Source organism: Apodemus sylvaticus, chromosome 16 (genome assembly GCF_947179515.1).
Source record: "Apodemus sylvaticus chromosome 16, mApoSyl1.1, whole genome shotgun sequence".
NCBI lineage: Eukaryota > Metazoa > Chordata > Mammalia > Rodentia > Muridae > Apodemus > Apodemus sylvaticus.
In genome coordinates this window covers 21,809,995-21,835,122 of record NC_067487.1, presented here as the reverse complement: position 1 = coordinate 21,835,122, position 25,128 = coordinate 21,809,995, and the positions used below count along the sequence as shown (strand labels likewise).

At 36.7% G+C, this 25,128-nt stretch overlaps 1 protein-coding gene across 2 annotated transcripts in view; it reads left to right on the top strand.

Annotated features, from left to right (window-relative positions):
• The window catches only part of Cdh12 (cadherin 12), a 332,749-nt gene that overhangs the window by 118,474 nt on the left and 189,147 nt on the right, over window positions 1–25,128 (top strand). For both annotated transcript variants that reach the window (XM_052159683.1, XM_052159682.1), the window contains exon 2: window positions 11,899–12,193. In XM_052159683.1, coding sequence (XP_052015643.1) covers window positions 11,899–12,193 — 295 coding nt within the window. The remainder of the gene's footprint in view (window positions 1–11,898; window positions 12,194–25,128) is intronic.

Genomic DNA, 25,128 nt, shown 5'->3' with positions numbered 1-25,128 from the left:
AACTAATCCCATGCCTCCTATCTGATCACTATGGAGTAAAAGTGGTCTTCAATAGCAACAGAAACAACAGAAAGCCCACATACACGTGGAAACTGAACAATACTCTACTCAATGATACCTTGGTCAAGGAAGAAATAAAGAAAGAAATTAAAGACTTTTTAGAACACAATGAAAATGAAAACACAACATACCCAAATCTATGGGACACAATGAAAGCAGTGCTAAGAGGAAAACTCATAGCCCTGAGTGCCTCCAAAAAGAAAATGGAGAGAGCATACATTACCAGCTTAATGACACACCTGAAAGCCCTGGAACAAAAAGAAGCTATTTCGCCCAGGAGGAGTAGAAGGCAGGAAATCATCAAACTCAGGGCCGAAATCAATCAAGTAGAAACAAAGAGAACCATACAAAAAATCAACAATACCAGGAGCTGGTTCTTTGAGAAAATCAACAAGATAGATAAACCCTTAGCCAGAATGACCAAAGGGCACAGAGAAAGTATCCAAATTAACAAACTTAGAAATGAAAAGGGAGATATAACTACGGAAACTGAGGAAATCCAAAAAATCATCAGATCCTACTACAAGAGCCTATACTCAACACAACTGGAGAATCTGGAGGAAATGGACAATTTCCTTGACAGATACCAAATACCAAAATTAAATCAGGACCAACTAGACCATCTAAACAGTCCCATAATGCCTAAAGAAATAGAAGGAGTCATAGAAAGTCTTCCAACCAAAAAAAGCACAGGACCAGATGGCTTCAGTGCAGAATTCTACCAGACCTTCAAAGAAGAGTTAACACCAATACTCTTCAAACTATTCCACAAAATAGAAACAGAAGGAACACTACCCAATTCCTTCTACGAAGCCACAATTACGCTGATACCAAAGCCACACAAAGATCCAACAAAGAAAGAGAACTTCAGACCAATTTCCCTTATGAACATCGATGCAAAAATACTCAATAAAATTCTTGCCAACCGAATCCAAGAACACATCAAAACGATCATCCACCATGATCAAGTAGGCTTTATCCCAGGAATGCAGGGTTGGTTCAATATACGGAAATCCATCAATACAATCCACTACATAAACAAACTCAAAGAACAAAACCACATGGTCATTTCATTGGATGCTGAAAAAGCATTTGACAAAATTCAGCATCCCTTCATGCTTAAAGTCTTGGAGAGAACAGGAATTCAAGGCCCATACCTAAACATAGTAAAAGCAATATACAGCAAACCGGTAGCCAGCATCAAACTAAATGGAGAGAAACTTGAAGCAATCCCACTGAAATCAGGGACCAGACAAGGCTGCCCCCTTTCTCCTTATCTTTTCAATATTGTACTTGAGGTACTAGCTCGGGCAATTCGACAACATAAGGAGGTCAAAGGGATACAAATTGGAAAGGAAGAAGTCAAACTATCATTATTTGCAGACGACATGATCGTCTACCTAAGTGACCCAAAGAACTCCACTAGAGAGCTCCTACAGCTGATAAACAACTTCAGCAAAGTGGCAGGTTATAAAGTCAACTCAAGCAAATCAGTGGCCTTCCTATACTCAAAGGATAAGCAGGCTGAGAAAGAAATTAGGGAAATGACCCCCTTCACAATAGCCACAAACAGTATAAAGTATCTTGGGGTGACTCTTACCAAACATGTGAAAGATCTGTATGACAAGAACTTCAAGACTCTGAAGAAGGAAATGGAAGAAGACCTCAAAAAATGGGAAAACCTCCCATGCTCATGGATCGGCAGAATCAATATAGTTAAAATGGCCATTTTGCCTAAAGCACTATACAGATTCAATGCAATACCCATCAAAATCCCAACTCAATTCTTCACAGAGCTAGAAAGAGCAATTATCAAATTCATCTGGAACAACAAAAAACCCAGGATAGCTAAAACTATTCTCAGCAACAAAAGGAAATCTGGGGGAATCAGTATCCCTGACCTCAAGCAATACTACAGAGCAATAGTGTTAAAAACTGCATGGTATTGGTACAGTGACAGACAGGAGGATCAATGGAACAGGATTGAAGATCCAGAAATGAACCCACACACCTATGGCCACTTGATCCTCGACAAAGAGGCTGAAAACATCCAATGGAAAAAAGATAGCCTTTTCAACAAATGGTGCTGGTTCAACTGGAGGTCAGCATGCAGAAGAATGCGAATTGATCCATCCTTGTCTCCTTGTACTAAGCTCAAATCCAAATGGATCAAGGACCTCCACATAAAGCCAGACACTCTGAAGCTAATAGAAAAAAAACTGGGGAAGACCCTTGAGGACATCGGTACAGGGAGAAAGTTTCTGAACAGAACACCAATAGCGTATGCTCTAAGAGCAAGAATTGACAAATGGGACCTCATAAAATTACAAAGTTTCTGTAAGGCAAAGGACACCATCAAGAGGACAAATCGGCAACCAACAAATTGGGAAAAGATCTTCACCAATCCTACATCAGATAGAGGGCTAATATCCAATATATATAAAGAACTCAAGAAGTTAGACTCCAGAAAACCAAACAACCCTATTAAAAAATGGGGTACAGAGTTAAACAAAGAATTCTCACCTGAAGAACTTCGGATGGCGGAGAAGCATCTTAAAAAATGCTCAACTTCATTAGTCATTAGGGAAATGCAAATCAAAACAACCCTAAGATTTCATCTTACACCAGTCAGAATGGCTAAGATTAAAAATTCAGGAGACAGCAGGTGTTGGAGAGGGTGTGGAGAAAGAGGAACACTCCTCCACTGCTGGTGGGGTTGCAAATTGGTACAACCACTCTGGAAATCAGTCTGGCGGTTCCTCCGAAAACTGGGCACCTTACTTCCAGAAGATCCTGCTATACCACTCCTGGGCATATACCCAGAAGACTCCCCACCATGTAATAAGGATACATGTTCTACTATGTTCATAGCAGCCCTATTTGTAATTGCCAGATGCTGGAAAGAACCCAGGTATCCCTCAACAGAAGAGTGGATGCAAAAAATGTGGTATATCTACACAATGGAGTACTATTCAGCCATTAGAAACAATGAATTCATGAAATTCTTAGGCAAATGGATGGAGCTAGAGAATATCATACTAAGTGAGGTAACCCAGACTCAAAAGGTGAATCATGGTATGCACTCACTAATAAGTGGATATTAACCTAGAAAACTGGAATACCCAAAACATAATCCACACATCAAATGAGGTACAAGAAGAAAGGAGGAGTGGCCCTTGGTTCTGGAAAGACTCAGTGAAACAGTATTCAGCAAAACCAGAACGGGGAAGTGGGAAGGGGTGGGTGGGAGGACAGGGGAAGAGAAGGGGGCTTGCGGGACTTTCGGGGAGTGGGGGGGCTAGAAAAGGGGAAATCATTTGAAATGTAAATAAATTATATCGAATAATAAAAAAAAAAATTGTTAAACAATATACAGCAAACCGGTAGCCAGCATCAAACTAAACAGGGAGAAACTTGTAGCAATCCCACTAAAATCAGGGACTAGACAAGGCTGTCCTCTCTCTCCATATCTTTTCAAGATAGTACTCGAAGTTCTAGCTAGAGCAATTAGACAACATAAGGAGATCAAGGGGATACAAATTGGGAAGGAAGAAGTCAAATTATCACTATTTGCAGATGACAGGATAGTCTACTTAAGTGACCTGAAAACCTCCACCAGAGAACTCCTACAGCTGATAAACAACCTCAGCAAGTGACTGGTTATAAAATCAACTCAAGCAAATCAGTTGCCTTCCTATACTCAAAGGATAGACAGGCTGAGAAAGAAGTTAGGGAAATGACACCCTTCACAATAGTCACAAACAATATAAAGTATCTTGGTTTGACTCTAACCAAACAAGTGAAAGATCTATACAACAAGAACTTCGGGTCTCTGAAGAAAGAAATCGAAGAAGACATCAGAAAATGGAAAAATCTGCCATGCTCATGGATTGGCAGGATTAATATAGTTAAAATGGCCATCTTGCCAAAAGCGATCTACAGATTCAACTCAGTCCCCATCAAAATCCCAACTCAGTTCTTCACAGAGTTAGAAAAAGCAATTCTCAAATTCGTCTGGAATAACAAAATATCCAGGATAGCTAAAACTATTTCCAACAACAAAAGAAATTTTGGAGGAATCAGTATCCCTGACTTCAAGCAATACTACAGAGCAATAGTGTTAAAAACTGCATGGTATTGGCACAGTGACAGACAAATGGACCAATGGAATAGATTTGAAGATCCATAAATGAATCCACACACCTATGCTCACTTGATCTCTGAAAAAGGAGCCAAAAACATCCAGTGGAAAAAAAGATAGCCCTTTCAACAAATGGTGCTGGTTCCATTGGAGGTCTGCATGAAGAAGAATGCGAATTGATCCATTCTTATCTCCATGTACTAAACTTCACTCCACGTGGATCAAGGACCTCCATGTAAAACCTGACACACTGAAACTAATAGAAAAGAAACTGGGGAAGACCCTAGAGGACATGGACACAGGGGAAAAGTTCCTGAACAGAACACCAATAGCTTATGATCTAAGATCAAGAATTGACAAATGGTACCTCAAAAAATTACAAAGTTTCTGTAAGGCAAAGGACACTGTTAAAAGGACAAAATGGAAACCATCAAATTGGGAAAGGATATTCACCAACCCTACATCTGATAGAGAGCTGATATCCAATACACACAAAGAACTCAAGAAGTTAGACCCCAGGGAACCAAATAACCCTGTTAAAATGGGGTACAGATCTAAACAAAGAATTTTCACCTGAAGAAATTCGGATGGCTGAGAGGCACCTTAAGAAGTGCTCAATATCATTAGTCATTAGGGAAATCCAAATCAAAACAACCCTGATATTTCACCCTACACCCGTCAGAATGGCTAAGGTCAAAAACTCAGGAGACAGCAGGTGTTGGCAAGGATGTGGAGAAAGAGGAACACTCCTCCACTGCTGGTGGGGTTGTAAGATGGTACAACCACTTTGGAAATCAGTCTGGCGGTTCCTCAGAAAACTGGACATGACACTTCCGGAGGACCCTGCTATACCTCTCCTGGTCATATACCCAAAGGATTCCCCGGCATGCAATAAAGACACATGCTCCATTATGTTCAGAGAAGCCTTATTTATAATAGCCAGAAGCTAGAAAGAACCCAGATGTCCCTCAAAGGAGGAATGGATACAGAAAATGTGTATATATTTACACAATGGAATACTACTCAGCAATTAGAAACAATGAATTCACAAAAATTTTACGCAAATGGTTTGATCTGTAAAATATCATCCTAAGTGAGGTAACCCAATCACAAAAGAATACACATGGAATGCAATCTCTGATAAGTGGATATTAATTAGTCCAGAAGTTCTGAATACCCAAGGCACAAATCATATAACAAATGACTCCCATGAAGAAGTATGGAGAGGGCCTTGAACCTGGAAAGGATTGATCTAGCATTGGAGGGGAATATAAGGACAGAGAAAAAGGAGGGAGGTGATTGGAGAATGGATGGAGAGAAGAAGGTTTATGGGACATATGGGTAGGGGGGATCTGGGAAAGGGGAAATCATTTGGAATGTAAACAAAGAATATCGAAAATCAAAATATTTTTTTAAAAAAAGAATTGACAAATGGGACCACAAAAAACTACAATGTTTCTGTAAGGCAAAGGGCACTGTCAATAGGTAAATGGCAACCAACAAATTGGAAAAAGATCTTCACCAACCCTACATCTGACTGAGGGCTAATATCCAATATATACAAAGAACTCATGAAGTTAGACTCCAGATAACCAAATAACCCTTTTAAAAAATGGGGTACAGAGCTAAACAAAGAATTTTCACCTGAAGAATATGGAATGGCTGAGAAGCACCTAAAGCAATGTTCAACATCCTTCATCATCAGGGAAATGCAAATCAAAACAACCCTGAAATTTCAGCTCACACCAGTCGGAAAAGCTAAGATCAAAAACTCAGGAGACAGCAGGTTGTGGTGAGGATGTGGAGAAAGAGGAACACTCCTCCACTGCTGGTGGTCTTGCAAACTGGTACAACCACTCTGGAAATCAGTTTGGTGGTTCCACAGAAAACTGGACATAAGTAGTTGTCTTTCTATTCAACATAAAAAAAAAGTTAACAAAGTTAGCACAGCTAGTCAGTAAATTCAACACACAAATTCAAAACTACAAGTTAAATCACTGATATTTAAATATAAGCAGAACATTCAGTCATCACAGCTTGAGAAAGCCAAAACTATCAGCAGTAATGATCCACCTTCCAGATCAGAAAGGAAATATGGAAGGAATGAATATTTGTGGAAAGCCTGTGCACTAACAAAGAAAATCAATAAAATATGTTTTCTATAGACTAAAGGTATGAATTTTAATCGGGATATTTAAAAATTATTAAAAACATAAATATTGCCTGTGGTTTATTTTGTGGGAATTCTGAAAATAAAATTTAAAAATTATAGTAAATAATTGCCTTAGTTGACTGAGAGACCTCTAAGTCCATACCAGTGACTCATTTCCTCTAATAAGGCCACTAATGCTCGTAATCATTTTAAATAGTGCAACTCTCTGGTGACCAAACATTCAGATATATGAACCTATGTGAGCCATTCTTACTCAAACCACTATGTTAGAAGTCATGACACATATAAACTTGCAGCTTTGTCATAATGCAAAAATGAACTTAGTCCACCTTCCAAAGCCCCCAGAATCTTTTATAGGCTCAACACTATCTACACCTTCAAAATTTAAAGCCTCTTCTGAGACTCTAGGCAACCTCTTTAAGGCCTTTATAAAATCAAACTCAAAAAATTACATTCTATGCTTCAACATACAGTAGAACAGAATATACATTATCATTCCAAAGGGAGAAAATGTATCTTAATGTGGAAATATAGAATTAAAGCTAAAGCAAGACAAAAAGCAGTAGAGAAAAGTATAAATTCTGTAACTAAGCCTGCTATTAAAGTGCTCCTCAGGGCTCCCACTCCTTTCAGCTGGGTTGTCTACCATACACTGCGGATTTTGAGCTCTTTCCACACCATCTGCCCATATTCTTCTTAGTTCTCACACATCTTTGACGTCTCCAGTACTGTGGAGTATTCAGCACAAGCCAGGCGTCGCCTTCACGTTGGCATGCAATCATCTCTCTGGGCATCATGTCAAAGTATCCCTGACACACATCTGGCCTCAGTGGCCTTTGTAAACCACAGATGGAGATTCCACTGCTCCTTTCCCATATCCTTGACACTAAGGCCAGAATAAAATGGTCAAAAGTGTCATTTTCTGCTGCTTGACAGGGATAGAGCTTGGACTCCTCTTTCAATTACATTCACATCCACTATTTTGATGGTTTTGTTCACTATTTAAGCTTTTCATTAATTCTTTTGTACAGGCTGAAATTATAGCTGGGTAGGATTGTGCCCTGAGGTCACCTTTATTCCATTTTACATCGGATTTTCCTGTAAATATTTTCTCCTCTTGAGCACAGGACTTGGCTCGAATGACAAATTTTCTGCTGATTCCATTTTCATCAAACTATAAATTTTGTATTTATCTTTGCCCAGCTTGTTCCTTTTCATTATAGATCAGCATTAGAGTGAACACTAGAAACCACACAAAACCCATATATAACCAGGCTGTCCTGAGATCTCTCCTGTCAACACCAATAATCCAAAATCTTTAATTTAGCCTCAAGCATATTTTCAGAACAAGGGCAAAAAGCAGCCGCATTTTTTGGTCAAACTATCAAAGGTGTCTAGGCCACTTACCAGCACTCTTCTCTGAAACCTCTGGTCATTATACATTACATCACTCTCTGTACTAATTACTGTCTGTCACAATCCTGACAGAACAGCTCATTAAACCGTATTTGAAGCTGAATCACTTTTGTACAAATATTCCATATTCTTTAAATAGCTATCATGGTCAAAACTTTCAAAGTAAGTTGGTACCTGGTACCAAGGACAGACGGAAAAAGGGAAATTCCTGCATGTTTGGGATATAAAGTCTATCTTACTAATTTACAGAAGTAAATCACAGTGAGGATCTGATTGAAATGCACTGAAATCTGTGGTTCTCCTCTCACCTCCACATAAGAACCATGTCATGAATGAGCTTACACAGACACACACACACACACACACACACACACACACACACACACACCATAGTAAATTAAGTATTTTATATAAAATGGCTACAATTAATTTGGTAACATGTCTGTAACATATTTATCTAGTACATTCATGTGTAAATAGAAATTCTTACACCTGAAACAATCATGGCACAAGTCTTCTTTCATTTTTAAATCTAGGAAAAATTACCTTTCTAAAATCAGATAGGTCTCCTCCCAACTGCGTCTCTGACTGCATGTCTACTAAACATGTTCCAGTAAATGGCAAAGGAGAATAAAAGTCTCTGCTGCGTATATTTACACAAACACTTTTTCCATTTGATGTGCACTTTCCGACTCACAGAAAATACGAGCGCGCTGCCTTTTAATGCAGCAGTTCCAAACCACAGTCGGAGATAGGCTGGTAAACATTTAACTTTAGATTAGCTTTCTCAAACTTTTAAGCACTGAAATTCAAGATTTGCTTCCATGCTGAACCTAGGCCTCAGCATCTTTTTTTAAGCCTCTCTTGGCATCTCATTTTCACGCACCATCTGAGATGACTTGGAACACATCGGAAAATAACACCATTGCTTCCACAAAACAACTATCTGGACAGTGCCTATTTCTGCATCCATCATTTATGGGATTCTTTCTGAGGGGGATTTTATTCTAAGTGTCAATACTAAAGGATGATCTTATTGGAGTTGGCGGTTTCAGTCTGCAAATGGTGTAGCACCTACTCAGAAGAACCTTATTTTTAATACTTGGCATAAGACACAAATATAGCATGCATTTTTTAAAATTGTTATTTTTATATAATTAATAATGCCTGCATGTGATATTTTAGACAACGACATGAAATGATGTAGTATTATATTTTTAACAATTTACACCATCCAAAAGAGAGGCTCAGTTCTTATGGAAATAAGGCATAAAATTAGCTACATGGCATAAACTGAGCCTCAATTGCATCACCAGAGAACTTGAGAAATCAGTTTATCTATGGAGATCCATTGCTGGAAACACTGAAGGTTCAACATTTTCTATGTTTCATAAAATGTCACATTTTCCATCTTTTCAGTTACTATTTATTTTAAAGAAATAAACAGAAGAAAACACACAAATGCATACTTACTCAGATATACATTCACATATCATTCATGAGAAATTTTTCAATGCTTTTGACTCTACCAATTCCAGTATATGAATATAATGCCGAATTGCACATATATATATATGTATGTTTATACACACACACACACACACACACACAAACATATATATATATGTATACACACACACACACACACACATACATAAATAGTATGCAAATTTTGAGACTGGTTTCTCTGTGTAATCCTTGCTGTTAGGGAACTTGTTCTGTAGACCAGACTGGCATGGAATTCAGAGATATTCTTCTGCCTCTGCCGTCCTTGTCCTGGAATTAAAGGCATGAGTGACTACTACTTGGCAGTAAAAAACATAATTTTAAGGACTTCAAATGATATGGAGAAAATATTATGGGTTTAGTGATTGGAAAATGGCTACCCAGTGTGTTTTTTTTTTTTTTTTTAAATCAGGTATAGCTTCACAGAGCTATACTTGAATCAATAACTATATGATTACATTTACAGAGCAATGTATATTTGCTTTGCCATTTTTATTACCCATGTTTCTATATCTATATAATCAACATATAAAGAATTAGACTGGCATAATGATACACTTCTCAAATTTCATCACTTGGGCAGTTGGTTCCAATGGGTCTCTGTCACTCAGAGGCTAGCTGGTCTAAAAAGCAAGTTCTAGACAAGCCAGGACAACACAGTGAAGGCCTATCTTTTAAAAATTGAAAGTGTGTTTTTAAAGTTGTCAATGAGTACAAACACAGGGTTTATCTTCTTGTGTTCAATTTTCTGTTAAAACTGTGTTACAATTTAACTTAGTGAGATTTTACAATACCCAAGAAGTTATTGTCTTAATTTTCATATATATTGATTAGATACTGAATAATTCAATGCTGGCTAAACCCCATATCTATTTTGGTCACCAGGATGCCACAATCCATCAATACATAATCTTGACATGCAGCCCATGCAGTGACTGTGATATCTTTCTACATTTTGCTGTGCTGAGGCTGGAGAGATACTCTGGGTTTCACATCACTTGGTGGTTTTCAGAGAGCCTGGCTTCAGTTTCTAGAATCCATTTAGGGACTCATAAATCTCTGTAAATAAGTAATGGCCTCTTCTCACATTTCTGGAAATAGGGAGCATATGTGGTACAAATTCTTTATGTACACAAGATATTCATTAGACACAAATTAACAATAAATAATTTTAAAAGACACCACTTGCCACTAAAATGAGCTGTGCATTTAGCAATGAATTTCTAACAGTCTTAGAAGTTTTTTTTTTTTTAAATGTTTGCTTCTGATTATTTCATCTCTGTAAGACTAGATATTCTAAGTTAGAAGGTTAAAGACAGACGTTAGAGGGGGTAGTAACAGCCACTGGATTTAATTTGGATTTTCATAGGGCTGACAGCACATCAGCTTACATATTCTTAAGTCAGTTTGAAAAGAAAACAGTTTTGACTTTAATCAAATGATACGGAATTTTCTTTTTGTGACTTTACTTGAATCAAACTGTGAAAACCCAATTAAGATTTTTCACTCAGTTCTCAAAATATCTGCACGTATCCTTTAAGCCATTGCAAACTGGTTACTGCTCATAAAACCATCCCTATTGCATTGAGCCTTTGCCTGTCTTATACCTTAACATAAATTTGAAAGTGAAAGTAATACCCACTGCACTGAATATCTTTAATAGTGTGCTTGACAATTGTGATTTGAAATTCATAAGTTCAAAGAACATTTTTCTACAGCTTGATTTTATGCCTCAAATTCCCCATGCTTTATAGCAGTTTAAAAAAATAGGATGGGAAAAAAAAAAAAACATTCATCCCATCATCCTCGGCAACCCCTTTTATGCTGAGATGCAATGCATAAAAACTTTTAAAGAATAATGCAAATCATAGACTTTCTCATTTTCTTATTTCTTTAAATATTTTGCTCAACCATTCAAAAATTTACACCACATTATTTTCTATACCAAACACACAAATACAAATGCAAATTCAAAACAAGAATGATTTCATGTTAATAACATTTTGGATGGTGCTATACTGAAACTAAACCAAAAAAATGTTTAATTTGTAACCATTCTGGTTTTATTAACATGTAAACAGAAATGACATTTTTAACTCCATCTTGCAGTGATAAGTTTTAATGCCATGCACACAAGGCTAAGTATAAAGAATAGTATAATTGAAAATGATTTCAATGCCATCTTCTATATTGAATCATTAGTGAAACCAAAACCATTGTAACAAAATATTTTCTTGTAAAACAACACCTTTATATACATTTTATGACAAACACAAAAAAATGATTCCAGTTAAAATTCATCTCTTTAAATGATGTACTAATTGAAATAGATTCTTATGTAATCTTGGGGAATTAAAAAAAAAACATCTATTCTCCAGGGAGCAGTTTAAACTATTTTAAATAGTTTGAATCAAAATAACATAATCTATAAGAAGATGTGTTAAAGCGACTGACAAAATGTTTCAGAAGTTAAGAGTACAGTCTGAATTATACAGCCATCCACATTTTAAATTTCAAGAACCAAGCAGGTGTAGATAAGACATAGAAGACTATTAAGTAGTAATTACTTATCTGATAAATAAATTGTCTCTCTCTTTCTCAGCTACATTCTGACTTGGACAAGGGAGAGGGCACTGTTAAATACACGCTCTCTGGAGATGGTGCTGGCACTGTTTTTACAATTGATGAAACTACAGGAGACATTCATGCAATAAGAAGCCTGGATAGAGAAGAAAAGCCTTTCTACACTCTCCGTGCTCAGGCAGTGGACATAGAAACCAGGAAGCCATTGGAGCCTGAATCTGAGTTCATCATTAAAGTACAGGATATTAATGATAATGAGCCAAAGTTTTTGGATGGACCTTATGTTGCTAGTGTTCCAGAAATGTCTCCTGTGGGTGAGTAGAAAAATCAAATTTTTATCAGATGCTATTAACCCTCTTCAACATTTTCTTGGAACATGATGTAGATAATCTTACTTATAAGAAATCGATATTGTTCATTTATAAAATATTAATTTTTCTAGAAACTGTTTTCTGTACCACTATGAATACGCACATTAGAGTACATGACGTTTCTCATTATTTCCTAATTTATTGATTTACTTGAACTCGCCGTGTATAATTCGATCAGTGATGGAGATAACTAACAAATACTGCTGAAAACTAGATAGAAATTCTTAGCTCAAACTAAAGTATTAAGGAATACACTACAGTAGGATCAGCAATGGGCCAAAAATAGTTATTTTCATTTTTTGTGTGTGTTTTCTTTTCTTTTCCATTCATTTACTAATTAACTTACTCTATATCCCAACCACAGACTTCCTACCCTCCTCTCCTCCTTGCCCAATTCTTCCCCATTCTATCCTCCTTTCTCTTCAGAACAATGGAGGCTTCATATGAATACCAACCAACCATGGCATATCAAGTTGCAGTAGGATGACATGCATATTCTCCTATTGAAATTAGACAGAACAGCATAGTTAAGGAAAAAGGATCTGGCTCACCAAACCTTCCTCGCCCTCTTTCACAAGATTCCCAAGCTCTGCCTAATTTTTGGCTGTGGGTCTTTGCATCAGTTTACATCACTTGATGGATGAGACCTCTCACATAACAGTTAGCAAGTCTCCAATCTGTGTCTGGAGTGGTCTTGCTCTTATGTCATAGTTTTCAAATTGGGGCCATCATTGATTGGCCTGTCTCTCAGTTTCTGCTCCAACTTTATCTTTGAACATTTTGTAGTCAGGACAAATTCTCAAGTACAATGGGAAACTACTCCTCACTGATAATTTCTTTTTCCATTTCGGTTGAGAGACAATTGCTTGTATCTAGTTATTACAAATACAGCTGCTATGCATATAGTTGATCAAGGGTCCTTAGGTTATGATAGTGCATCTTTTTGAGTTTTGGTCTTAACCAATGTGAAACGTTTGCAATAGGATCTCAGGGTCTTGATGTGCATTTTCTCGATAACTAAGTATTTTAAATATTTCTTTAAGTAATTCCTAGCTCTTAAAGATGCTCTGTCTAGAATTCTATATTTAGATCTATACTCTATTTGACTTATTGATGTCTAAGTTTTTGAGTTCTTTATATGTTTTAGATCTCATCCTTTGGTGAGCTCTAGGACTGGTGACAGACTTTTCCCATTTTACATGCAGATTTTTATCCTATTGATGATGTCCTATGCCTTACAGAAGCTTTTATATTTTTGCCTTCTTTGTAAAAATATCAAGTGTCCATAGGTTTGTGGCTTTATCATCACATCTTCAATTCCATTGATCAACCTGTCTGGATTTTTCCCAATATCATGTGGATTTTATTACAGTTGTTCTGCAGTACAGCATGAAATCAGGGATGGTTATACCTCCCTGATTCTTGTATTGTACAGGAACGTTTTTGGTGTCCTGGGTTTTTTGTTTTTAAATATGAAGTTGAGAATTGTTCTTATAAAGTCTTTAGAGGATTGTGGGGAAAATCTTTGGGAAAGGTGCTGAATCTGTAGATTGTTTTGATAAGAAAGCCATTTTTACTATGTAAATCCTATTAATCCATGAGCATAGAGGATCTTGCTATCTTCTGGTATCATTTTGATTTTCTTTTTTTAAATACTTGAAGTACCTGTTGTACATGTTGTTTATTTGTTTGCTTCGGGTTGCACCAAGATATTTCCTATTATTTGGAGTCCGTGTGAATGGTGTTGTTTCCTTAATATCTTAATCAGGACATTCATCATTTATATAAAGGAACACTAGTGATTTTTTCTTGAGAAAATTTTGTATCCAGCCACTTTCCTGAAGGAATTTATCAGCTGTAAGTTTCTCTGTGAAAATTTTTGAAGACCTATATACATAGTATTATATCATTTGCAAAATAGCAATACTTTGACTTCTTTATTTCTAATTTGTATAATTTTGATATCTTTTATTTGTCTGACTACTCCAGCTAAAACTTCAAATACTATATTGAATAGAGAGCAGACAGTGGGTAACCGTGTCTTGTCTCTAATTTTAGTGGAATAGTTTTAAGTTTCTCTTGATTTAATTTGATATTGACTACCAGCTTGTTATAAATTGCCTTTATTGTGTTTAGGTATGCTCCTTGTATCCCTGGTATCTGCAAGATTTTATCATGAGTGGTAATGGACATTTCAAAGGATTTTTCAGCATATTATGAAATGATCATGTGTTTTGTTTGTTTTCAGGCTTCTTTAATGATAGATTACATTAGTGGACTTTTGTATGCTTAACCATCTCTAGATCTCTGAGATAAACTCTACTTTATCATGGTGGACAACTTTTTATTGAGGGTGGTGTCCTTGGTTTTGTTGAAAGTATTTTATTGAATATTTTTGCATCAATTGTAATAAAGAAAATTTGTCTGAAATTCTCTTTCTTTGTGGATTCTTTTGTGGTTTCACTATCAGGATAACTGTGGCCTCATAGAATGAGGTTGGCAATGTTCCTTCTATTTAGTGGTATAGATTGAAAAGTATTGGCAGTAGCTCTTCTTTGAAAGTTATATAAAATTCTATGATAAAAGCATCTAGCCCTGAACTTTTTTTTGGTTGGGACATTTTTATTATTAAAAAATCTATTTTAGGGGTTAAATATCTTCTTAAATTGTTTACCTGATCAGATGTAACTTTGGTAAATGGTACCTGTCAAGAACAGTGTCCATTTAATTTAGGTTTTTGTTCATGGTTTGTAGCACAGCAATAGAAGCCTAACAAAAACAGATCTTGATACTAGGATTATAGATATTGCTGTTATATATCCATCCCTGTTGGTTTTGGGAAAACTATGGAAGTGTCAAAAAACCGTGGGCTATAAAAGTTATTTATTATTCAGAACTTAATAAGCTTTGGAAACTTGGGAGACAGGAAACTTGAGAGCAATTCAGATGATGGTGGTCTGGCTTGAGAAGTTTGGGAAGTTTGAGAGTCCCTTAAAGGTCTCTAGCAGGGTGATTCATGTGATATATTTGAATTACGAATATCTGGTATCTGGTCTGTTGGAGCTGAATAATCAGCTGTGGTTAACAAGAAACCAGAACCACTAAAGAAAAGTATTTGTTTTTCCCAGGGGCATTTGTTGTACTGCTCAGCTGGTCCTGAAAAATCAACTGTGATTAAAAATAGGCTAGAATCATTGATTGCAATCTTTTGGGAAGTGTATCCTCAGTGTCAGCACATAAAAATTGTGGCCTAAAGGAAACTAAACCTTTATCCCAGGATGGTAGACAGACTTTGTAAAGTGTAAGTGTTTCACAGGTAGTTCTGGAGTTGTTAGAAAGATTTTTGCCTGACTAAAGGGCTCACAGAAAGATTCTTTAGCCTGATATTATGAGAGACTCGGAGAAATCACCAGTGAATGTGCAAGCTTGGTTGCAGTGGAAGCTTCATAATAGAGAAAAGCCGAGGCTTTGGATGATTTGTCAGAGTCCATGATAGAATGGACAGGAGAGATCACGGCAAAGGCTTAACCCAGTTCTTTGATGATTCGAGTAAACTGGAGATTCCAGGAGTGTAGGTCTACCAAAGAAAACAGTAGTTGTCAAGTGGAGCCAGCCTATGTCTATGAGACAAGCTTCATGTGCTGTGAATGGCAGAGCCAATGAAGTGGAGTTGTTCAAGCTCTTTGGAGTCCAGAGGATCATGGTTGAATCCTAGACATTGAATACTGTTTTGTTTATCCTGTTGGAATTTCTTTTAGATTTTATCAGCCTGCTTATTCCTTCATGGAGTAAAAAGTATGTAACTTGTTTTATATTCACAGGAGCCTACAATTGAGAGACTTTGAGCTTTTAAGGAGCTGTTAGATTTCTAAAGAGATCACAGGCATTGAAAATATTGAAAATTTTAAAGACTGGGATTTTTAATGTTTATATATATATATATATATATATATATACTCCACTTTCCTGGATCCCCCCACCCAAAATTTTCAGATTTAACATTTTCCTTGACAGATCTATCCCATCTTCTATTCCTGAGATTCTTCTATCGTATTATATTGGTGATGCTTGCATCTGTAATTCCTGTTCTCTGACCTAAGTTTTCCATCTCCAAGAGTCCCCAGGTTGAGTTTTCTTTATTGCTTCTATTTCTATTTTCAGGTCTTGAACAGTTTTATTTGTTTCCTATAAATGTCTGATTATATTTTCCTGTATTTCTTTAAGGAGTTTTATTAATTTCCTCTTCAAAGGCCTCTATCGTCTTCATAAGATTAGGGCCACAGGGCAGGTTCACTGTGATCAGATATTTCCTAGAGAGGCCTGGCAGGCAAGGGACCTAGGATATATGCTTACCGGGTTTTCCAGATGCTGGCAGCTCTTCATCAATGCAAGTAAAGCTGTGAGATAGAAGTCAAGGTGAAGGGCACAGTTCTTTGCTGCTAGGACAGACCTGCAGTCCAGGGGTTAGGAGATGGGATGGGGCTCATCTGGTTGTCCTCAGCTTGGATAGTTTTCTGCCTCTGCAAGGTGAGCTGTGGGTCTAAAGATAAAGCTCAGGGGATAGAGGACAGTTCACCTAGGGAAGTGAGACATAAAATGTTCTCTGATTTTGCCATATTGGAGGAATACATGATTAAATATAGTATGAGAAGGTGAACTTATCTCTATGAGGATAGATTCTTTATAGTGTATCTTTAGGTACCACCTTTAATGTATACCTTCATTTCTGTCTGTCTGTTTGACTGTCTACCTATCTATATTCTACAAACCTGTAATTTATCATCTAAATACAGATACCTAGAGAGTATAGATACAACAAAGTAATGTTTATTAAAACTAAAATACTTGCAAAAATTTTGAGGCATTTTTATTAGATATATTCTTTATTTACATTTCAAATGGTTTCCACTTTCCTGGATCCCCCCACCCAAAAATTCCATAAAGTATCTCCCATCCTCCTGTTCTCAAATCAACCCCCTCCCGCTTCCCTGTCTTGGTATTCCCCTACACTGCTGCATTGTGCCTTTCCAGGACCAGGGACCTCTCCTCCTTTTGATGTCCAACAAGGCCATCCTCTGTTGCCTATGTGTCTGGAGGCATAAGTAACATCACATGTACTATCTGGTTGATATTTTTGTCCCTTGGAGGTCTGGGAGTACTTGGTGGCTCATATATTTGTTCCTCCTATGGTGCTGCAAACCCTTTCAGCTCCTTGGGTACTTTCTCTAGCTCCTACATTGGGGACCCTGTGTTCAGCTCAATGGCTGAGAGAGTCCCCCTCTATATTTATCATGCATGAGCAGAGCCTCCCAGGTGATAGCTATATCCAGCTCCTGTCAGCAAGGACTTGTGGACATCAATAATAGTGTCTGATTTTGTAACTATTATGGATGGATAACTAGGTGGAGTAGTCTCTGAATGGTCTTTCCTTCAGACTCTGTTCCACAATTTGTCTATCTCCTTCTGTGGGTATTTTCTTCATCTTTCTAAGAAGGACAAGAATATCCACAAATTGATCTTCCTTCTTCTTGGGCATCACTTGATATATGAAATGTGTCTTGGGTATTTCAAGCTTCTGGGCTAATATCCACTTATCAGTGAGTGCATACCCATGTGTTCTTTAGTTATTGGGTTACCTCACTTAGGGTGATACTTTCCAGTTCCACCCATTTGCCTAAGAATTTCATGAATTCATTGTTTTTAATTGCTGAGTAGTATTCCATAGTGTAAATATACTACATTTTCTGTCTCCATTCATCCATTGAGGCACATCTGTGTTCTTTCCAGCTTCTGGCTATTATAAATAGGGCTGCTATGAACACAGAGGAACATGTATCCTTATTACGTGCTGGGGAATTCTCTGGGTATATGCCCAGGAGTGGAATAACAGAATCTTCCAGAAGTGTCATGCCCAGTTTTCTGAGGAACTGCCAGACTGATTTCCAGAGTGGTTGTACCAGCTTGCAATCCCACCACCAGTGGAGGAGTGTTCCTTTCTCCACATCCTTGCCAGTACCTGTTTTCTCCTGAGTTTTTGATCTTAGCCATTCTGACTGGTGTGAGGTGAAATCTTAGGGTGGTTTTGATTTGCATTTCCCAGATGACTTAGGATGTTGAACATTTCTTTATGTGCTTCTCAGTCATTTGCTATTCCTCAGGTGATAATTCTTTGTTTAGCTCCATACCCCATTTTTTAATAGGGCTATTTGGCTCTCTGGAGTCTAACTTCTTGAGTTCCTAGTATATATTGGATGTAATCCTTAAGTCTGATGTAGCATTGGTAAAGATGTTCTACTAATTTGTTGGTTGTTTGTCTTATTGACAGTGTCCTTTGCCTTACAGAAGCTTTGTAATTTTATGAGGTCTTATTTGTCAATTCTTGATCTTAGAGGATAATCTATTGGTGTTCTGGTAATTTTCACCTGTGCTCTCGTGCTCAAGGCTCTTCCCCAGTTTCTTTTCTATTAGTTTCAGTGTGTCTGGTTTTATGTGGAGGTCCTTGATCCACTTGGACTTGAGCTTAGTACAAGGCAATGAGAATGGATTAATTTGCATTCTTCTGCATGCTACCCTCCAGTTGAACCAACATCATTTATTGAAAAGGCTATCTTTTTTTCCACTGGATGGTTTTAGTTCTTTTGTCAAAGATCAAGTGACCATAGTTAAGTAAGTTCATTTCTGTGTCTTCAATTATATTCCATTGATCTACCTGCCTGTTACTGTACCAATACCATGCAAGTTTTAACTCTATTGCTCTGTAGTACATACTGCATGAGGTCCAGGATACTGAATTCCCCAGAAGTTCTTTTACTGTTGAGAATAGTTTTAGCTATCCTGATTTTGTTCTTTTGTTGTTCTTCTTTTTTGTTATTCCAGATGAATTATAGAATTGCTCTTTCTAACTCTAGAAAGAATTGAATTGGGGTTTTCACAGGGATTGCATTGAATCTGTATTGCTTTTGTCAAGAAGACCATTTTTACTGTATTAATCCTGCCAACCCATGAGCATGGGAGATCTTTCCATCTTCTGAGGTCTTCGATTTCTTTCTTCAGAGACTTGAAGTTCTTGTTATACAGATATTTCCTTGTTTGGTTAGAGTCGCAACAAGATACTTTATATTGTTTGGGACTATTGTGAAGTGTGTTGTTTCCCTAATTTCTTTCTCAGCCTGTTTACCCTTTGAGTATATAAGACTGATTTGTTTGAGTTAATTTTATATCCAGCCACTTTGCTGAAGTTGTTTATCAGCTGTAGGAGTTCTCTAGTGGAGTTTTTTTTGGTCACTTAGATATACTATTATATCATCTGCAAATAGTGATAATTTGACTTCTTCCTTTCCAATTTTTATCTTTGACCTCCTTTTGTTGCCTAATTGCTGTAGCTAGAACTTCAAGTGCTATATTGAATAAATATGAAGAGAGAGGGCAGCCTTATCTAATCCCTGATTTAGTGGTATTGCTTCAAGTTTCTCTCCATTTAATTTGATGTTGGCTATTGGTTTGCTCTATATTGCTTTTATTACATTTAGGTATGGGCCTTGACTTTCTGTTCTTTCCAAGACTTTTAACATGATAGGATGTTAAATTTTGTCAAATGCTTTTTCAGCATCTAATGAAATAACCATGTAGGTTTTTGTTTGAGTTTGTTTATGTTATAAATTATAATGATGTATTTCCTTATATTGAACCATCCCTGTATCCCTTGGACAAAGCCTACTTGATTATGGTAAATTATCGTTTTGATGTGTTCTTGGATTCGGTTGCTTTTTTAAATTTTTTTTTATTTATTGAAAAGGGAAGTAAAAATACTTTATGATAAAATTGAAGATTTAAATGGAAAATATTTCAGATAAACACATTAAAATTGACAATTTTCATTGAAAATTAAAGAGTAAAGTGGTAGACATGTAAAACATAGCTAAATTAATTGAAATATGGGATAGAAACATTTTATGATAGAATTGAAGATTTACCTGGAAAATATTTCTGATAAAATTGCAGAAAACTGTAGAAAAACATGTTAGAATTGAAGATTATCATGGAAATTTTTATATAGATATAATGATGGTAGTTATAAAAGTTTTCCTAAGTTGATTGAAAGTGGAATTATAAACATGTTCTGATAAACTTGAAAATTTATATAGAAAATATTCTGATAAAATTAAAGAAATGTATAGAAAAACATGATAAAATTAAAGATTATCATGGAAATTATAGAGGTAAAATGAAAGGCATAAAGATAATTCTAAGTTGATTGAAGGTGGAGTTATAAACATTTTCATAAAACATTGAAGATTTACATGGAAAATATTTCTAGTAAAATTCAAGAAATAAATAGACAAACATGTTAAAATTGACTATTTCATGAAAATTTTACATACAAAATGGTAGATATAAAAACTCTTTCTAAATTAATTGAAGGTGGAACTAGAAACATTTGTGATAAAATTAAAGATTTACATTGAAAGCATTTCTGATAAAATAGAGGAAGTATATAGAAAGACATAATAAATTTGGAGATTATTGTGAAAAATAATGCAGATAAAATGGTAGACATAAAAACATTACTAAATTAATTGAAAAGGGAATTACAAACATTTTCTGATAAAATTGAAGATTTACATGAAAAATATTTCGTTAGTCTATCTCTTTTTACTAGGGAGTTGAGTCTATTGTTGTTAAGAGATATTAGAGAATAGTAATTTTTGCTTCCTGTTATTTTTGTTGTTATTTTTATGTTTGTGTGGGTATCTTCTCTTGGGTTTGTTGGAAGCAAATTACTTTCTTGCTTTTTCTAGGGAATAGTTTCCCTTCTTGTGATGGCATTTTCCATCAATTATTCTTTGTAGGGCTGCATTTGTGGACAGATATTGTGTAAATTTGGTTTTATCATGGAATATCTTGGTTTCTCCATCTATGATGATTTTTTTTTTTTTGCTGGGTATAGTTGCCTGGGCTGGCATTTGTGTTCACTTAGGGTCTGTATGAGGTCTGCCCAGGATCTTCTAGCTTTCATTGTTTCTAGTTAGAAGTCTGGTGTGATTCTGATAATTCTTCCATTATAAGTTACTTGCCCCTTTTCCCTTACTGCTTTTAATATTCTTTGTTTAGTGAATTTGGTGTTTTGATTATTATGTGCCAGGAGGACATAATTTCTGTTCTGGTCCAGTCTGCGTGGTGTTCTGAAGGCTTCTCTTTTATGTTCATGGGCATCTCTTTCTCTAGGTTATGGAAGTTTTCTTCTACAATTTTGTTGAAGATATTTACTGAGCCATTAAGATGTAAATCCTAGCTCTTGTCTAAAGCTACAATCCCTAGGTTTGGCCTTCTCATTTTATCCTGGATTTCCTGGATGTTTTGAGTTACCAGCTTTATGCATTTTGCATTTTCTTTGACTATTGAGTCAGTGTTTTCTATGGCATCTTCAGCACCTGAGGTTCTTTCTTGATCTCTTGTATTCTGTTGTTGATCCTTGCATCTGTGACTCCTGAATTCTGTCCAAGGTTTTCTATATCCAGAGATATCTCCCTTTGTGATTTATTTATTGTTTCTACTTCCACTTTTAGATCCTAGATGGTTTTATTCAGTTCCTTCACTTGATTGTTTATGTTTTCCTATAATTCTTTAAGAGATTTTTTTTGTTTCTTCTTTAATGGCTTCTGCCTGTTGACCCATGATCTCCTCTATTTCTTTAAGGTATTTTTGTGTTTCTTCTTTAAGGGCTTTACCTGTTGACTGATGTTCTCCTGTATTTCTTTAAGGGAGTTATATTCGTCTTTCTTGAAGCCCTCTATCAGCAACATGAGATACGATTTTCAATCCAACTCTTGCTTTTCTGGTGTGTTGAGGTATCCGGGACTTGCTGTGGTGGGAGAACTGGGTTCTATTGTTGCCATATGGCCTTGGTTTCTGTTGGTAGTGTGCTTGCCTTTCACCATCTGGTGCTTTTGTATCTGGCTGGAGTTTATTCATCTTGTGGGCCTGTAAGCCTGTGTTCTTACTCCTCTGAGCTCAAAAGTGAAAGCACTGCTGGGAGATCTCTCTGTCCTGGTGGGCTATGCACAGAAGACTGGAAGTTTCCCAGCTCCTTGGTGCAAATGACAGTGGGAAGATTTCATCACAGCTGCTTCACTGATCTTAGGCCCTGTGTGCTGGTCTCCTCCAGGGAGTAGGTGGAGATCTCACCTGTGCACTCAGAAGTGATAGCACTACTGGGAGATCACTCTGTCCTGGTGGGCTATGTACAGAAGACTGTGGAGTCTCTGGATACCTGGTGCAAATGGCAGTAGGAAGACTTCTGTCCCAGCTGCTCCACTGATCTTAGGCCCTGTGTGCTCCCAGCTGAGTGCCCTCCAGAGAGAAGGTGGAGATCTCACCTCTGTGCTCAGAAGTGAAAGTGCTGCTGGGAGATCACTCTCTCCTGGTGAGCTATGAACAGAAGGCTGTGGAGTCTCCAGGATCTCTGGTGCAAATGGTTGAAGGTGGCAGCCTTATGTTGTCTTCTGGGTGGAGTAATATGAACATTGCTTGAAGATGCTGTTGGAGATCGCCTGCATGCTTGTTGTGTCTGTGGCTGATTCTTGGTGTAGATGAGCCATTACCTTGTGGTAGAAAAAGGGCAGCACCTTTGACAGTTAAGAAGCTCTTGCTGATGCTGGCTAAGCTGGCTGCTTGGTCACAGGAGCCAAGATGGTGCCGACCTCAGATCGCAGGCTCCCTCTAATCATAGGACTACCTGCAGGTCAGATGCTCCCTTGCAGGATACTTGCCCAGACAGCTGTAGAGCTGCCCAGCTCATATATACAGAAAGAACCCAGGTGGACTGTGTCCCGAGCAATCTTTCTGTTGTTCCCTGCATACCTGGCTGAGCTGGCTGATTGGTCACAGGAGCCAAGACGGTAGGATTCGGTTGAATTTATTGAGTATTTTTGCATTGATATTCATAAGGGAAATTGGTCTGAATTTCTCTTTCTTTGTTGGATCTTTGTGTGTTTTGGTATCAACATAATTGTGGATTCACAGAACAAGTTGGGTAGTGTTCCTTCTGCTTCTATTTTGTATAATAGCTTGATGAGTATTGGTGTTAGGTTTTCTTTGAAAGTTTGTAGAATTCTGCACTAAAATCATCTTGTCCTGGGCTTTTTTTGGTTGGGAGACTTTCTATGACCCCTTCTATTCCTTTAGGGGTTGTGGGACCTTTTAGATGGTCTATCTGATCCTAATTTAACTTTGGTATTTGGTATCTGTCAGGAAATTGTCCATTTCATCCAGATTTTCCACTTTTGTTGAGTATAGGCTTTTGTAGTAGGATTGATGATTGTTTGAATTTCCTCAGTTTCTGCTGTTATATCTCCCTTTTAATTTCTGGTTTTGTTAATTTGGGTACTATCTTTGTGCCATCTCATTAGTCTGGCTAAGGGTTTATCTATCTTGTTGATTTTCTCAAAGAACTAGTTCCTGCTTTTGTTGATTCTTTCTATAGTTCTATTTGTTTCTACTTGGTTGATTTCAGCCCTGGGTTTGATGATTTCCTGCCTTCTAATCCTCTTGGGTGTATTAGCTTCTTTCTGTTCTAGAACTTTCAGGTATGCTGTTATTCTGCTAGTGTATGTTCTCTCCAGCTTTTTTTTGGAGGCACTCAGAGCTATGAGTTTTCCTCTTAGCACTGCTTTCATTGTGTTCCATAAATTTGGGTATGTTGTGCATTCATTTTCAGAATTCAAAAAGTCTTTCATTTCTTTCCTTATTTCTTCCTTGACCAAGCTGTCATTGAGTAGAGTGTTGTTTAGCTTCTATGTGTATGTGGGTTTTCTGTTGTTTTGTTGCTATTGAAGACTACCCTTACTCCATAGTGATCTTATAGGAGGCATGGAATTATTTCAGTCTTCTTTTATCTGTTTACATCTTTTTTGAGACCAATTATATGGTCAATTTTGGAGAAGGTACCAAGAGGTTCTGAGAAGTCAGTATATTCTTTGGATTTAGGATGAACGTTCTGTAGATACTGATTAAATCCATTTGATCCAAAACTTCTGTTTCATGTAATGTTAAAATTTCTGGACTGGAACTGATTGCACTTTGTGTAGCTAATTAAAAATATAGCCTTTGCTCTAATACATATCAATTTCTCCATAGTAGATACATATATTTAGGTTCTCAGAGCAAAAACATTTTTACCAATGACTGTAAGTGGAGAAAAATAAATAAAAGAAAAACCACTAAACTGAGTTATATATATAATACATATAAAATTGTAGAATATGTATATATATATGGAATAGTTATAAGCTAATATATATGGAATAGTTATAAGCAAAGTCATTATTTTATATAATGTGTACACTAATAATAAAAAGAAATTCATAAAACATCACAAATACTAAATAAGCTAGTGTATTGATAGCATAAGTTGAATAAATATCATAATACTGAAACAAAGTTTATTATGCAAATGGGAATTTAATTCTAATGGATTTTATATAGAAAATAATGCCCCACCAAACCTAGAGTGAGAAGTAAAGGAAGGAACTCCTCCAAGGACTATATGTATATAAGTTCAGAAAATGTTAAAAAGATAAGTAGAAATTTCAAGAAAATTAATATTTCAGACATAATGCAATATAATGCACTTAACACCCTGAGATTGAAAATTGTCCTCTTGACTCTATAAATGGTTTGAGTGGAAGGTTGTTCGGGCAATAACTTCTGCTACATCCAATCTGCCATGGCACCATGCTCAAAGACAAACTACTTCTACTTTGACCTAAGGAAATTGCCTCTTGATCCAGAGAGTCACCAGTTCCTTGGAGACAAATTTGTACTTTATGGATGTGCTCTTAATTCTTTAAGACCATGAACAGCACAATGAATTACGATAA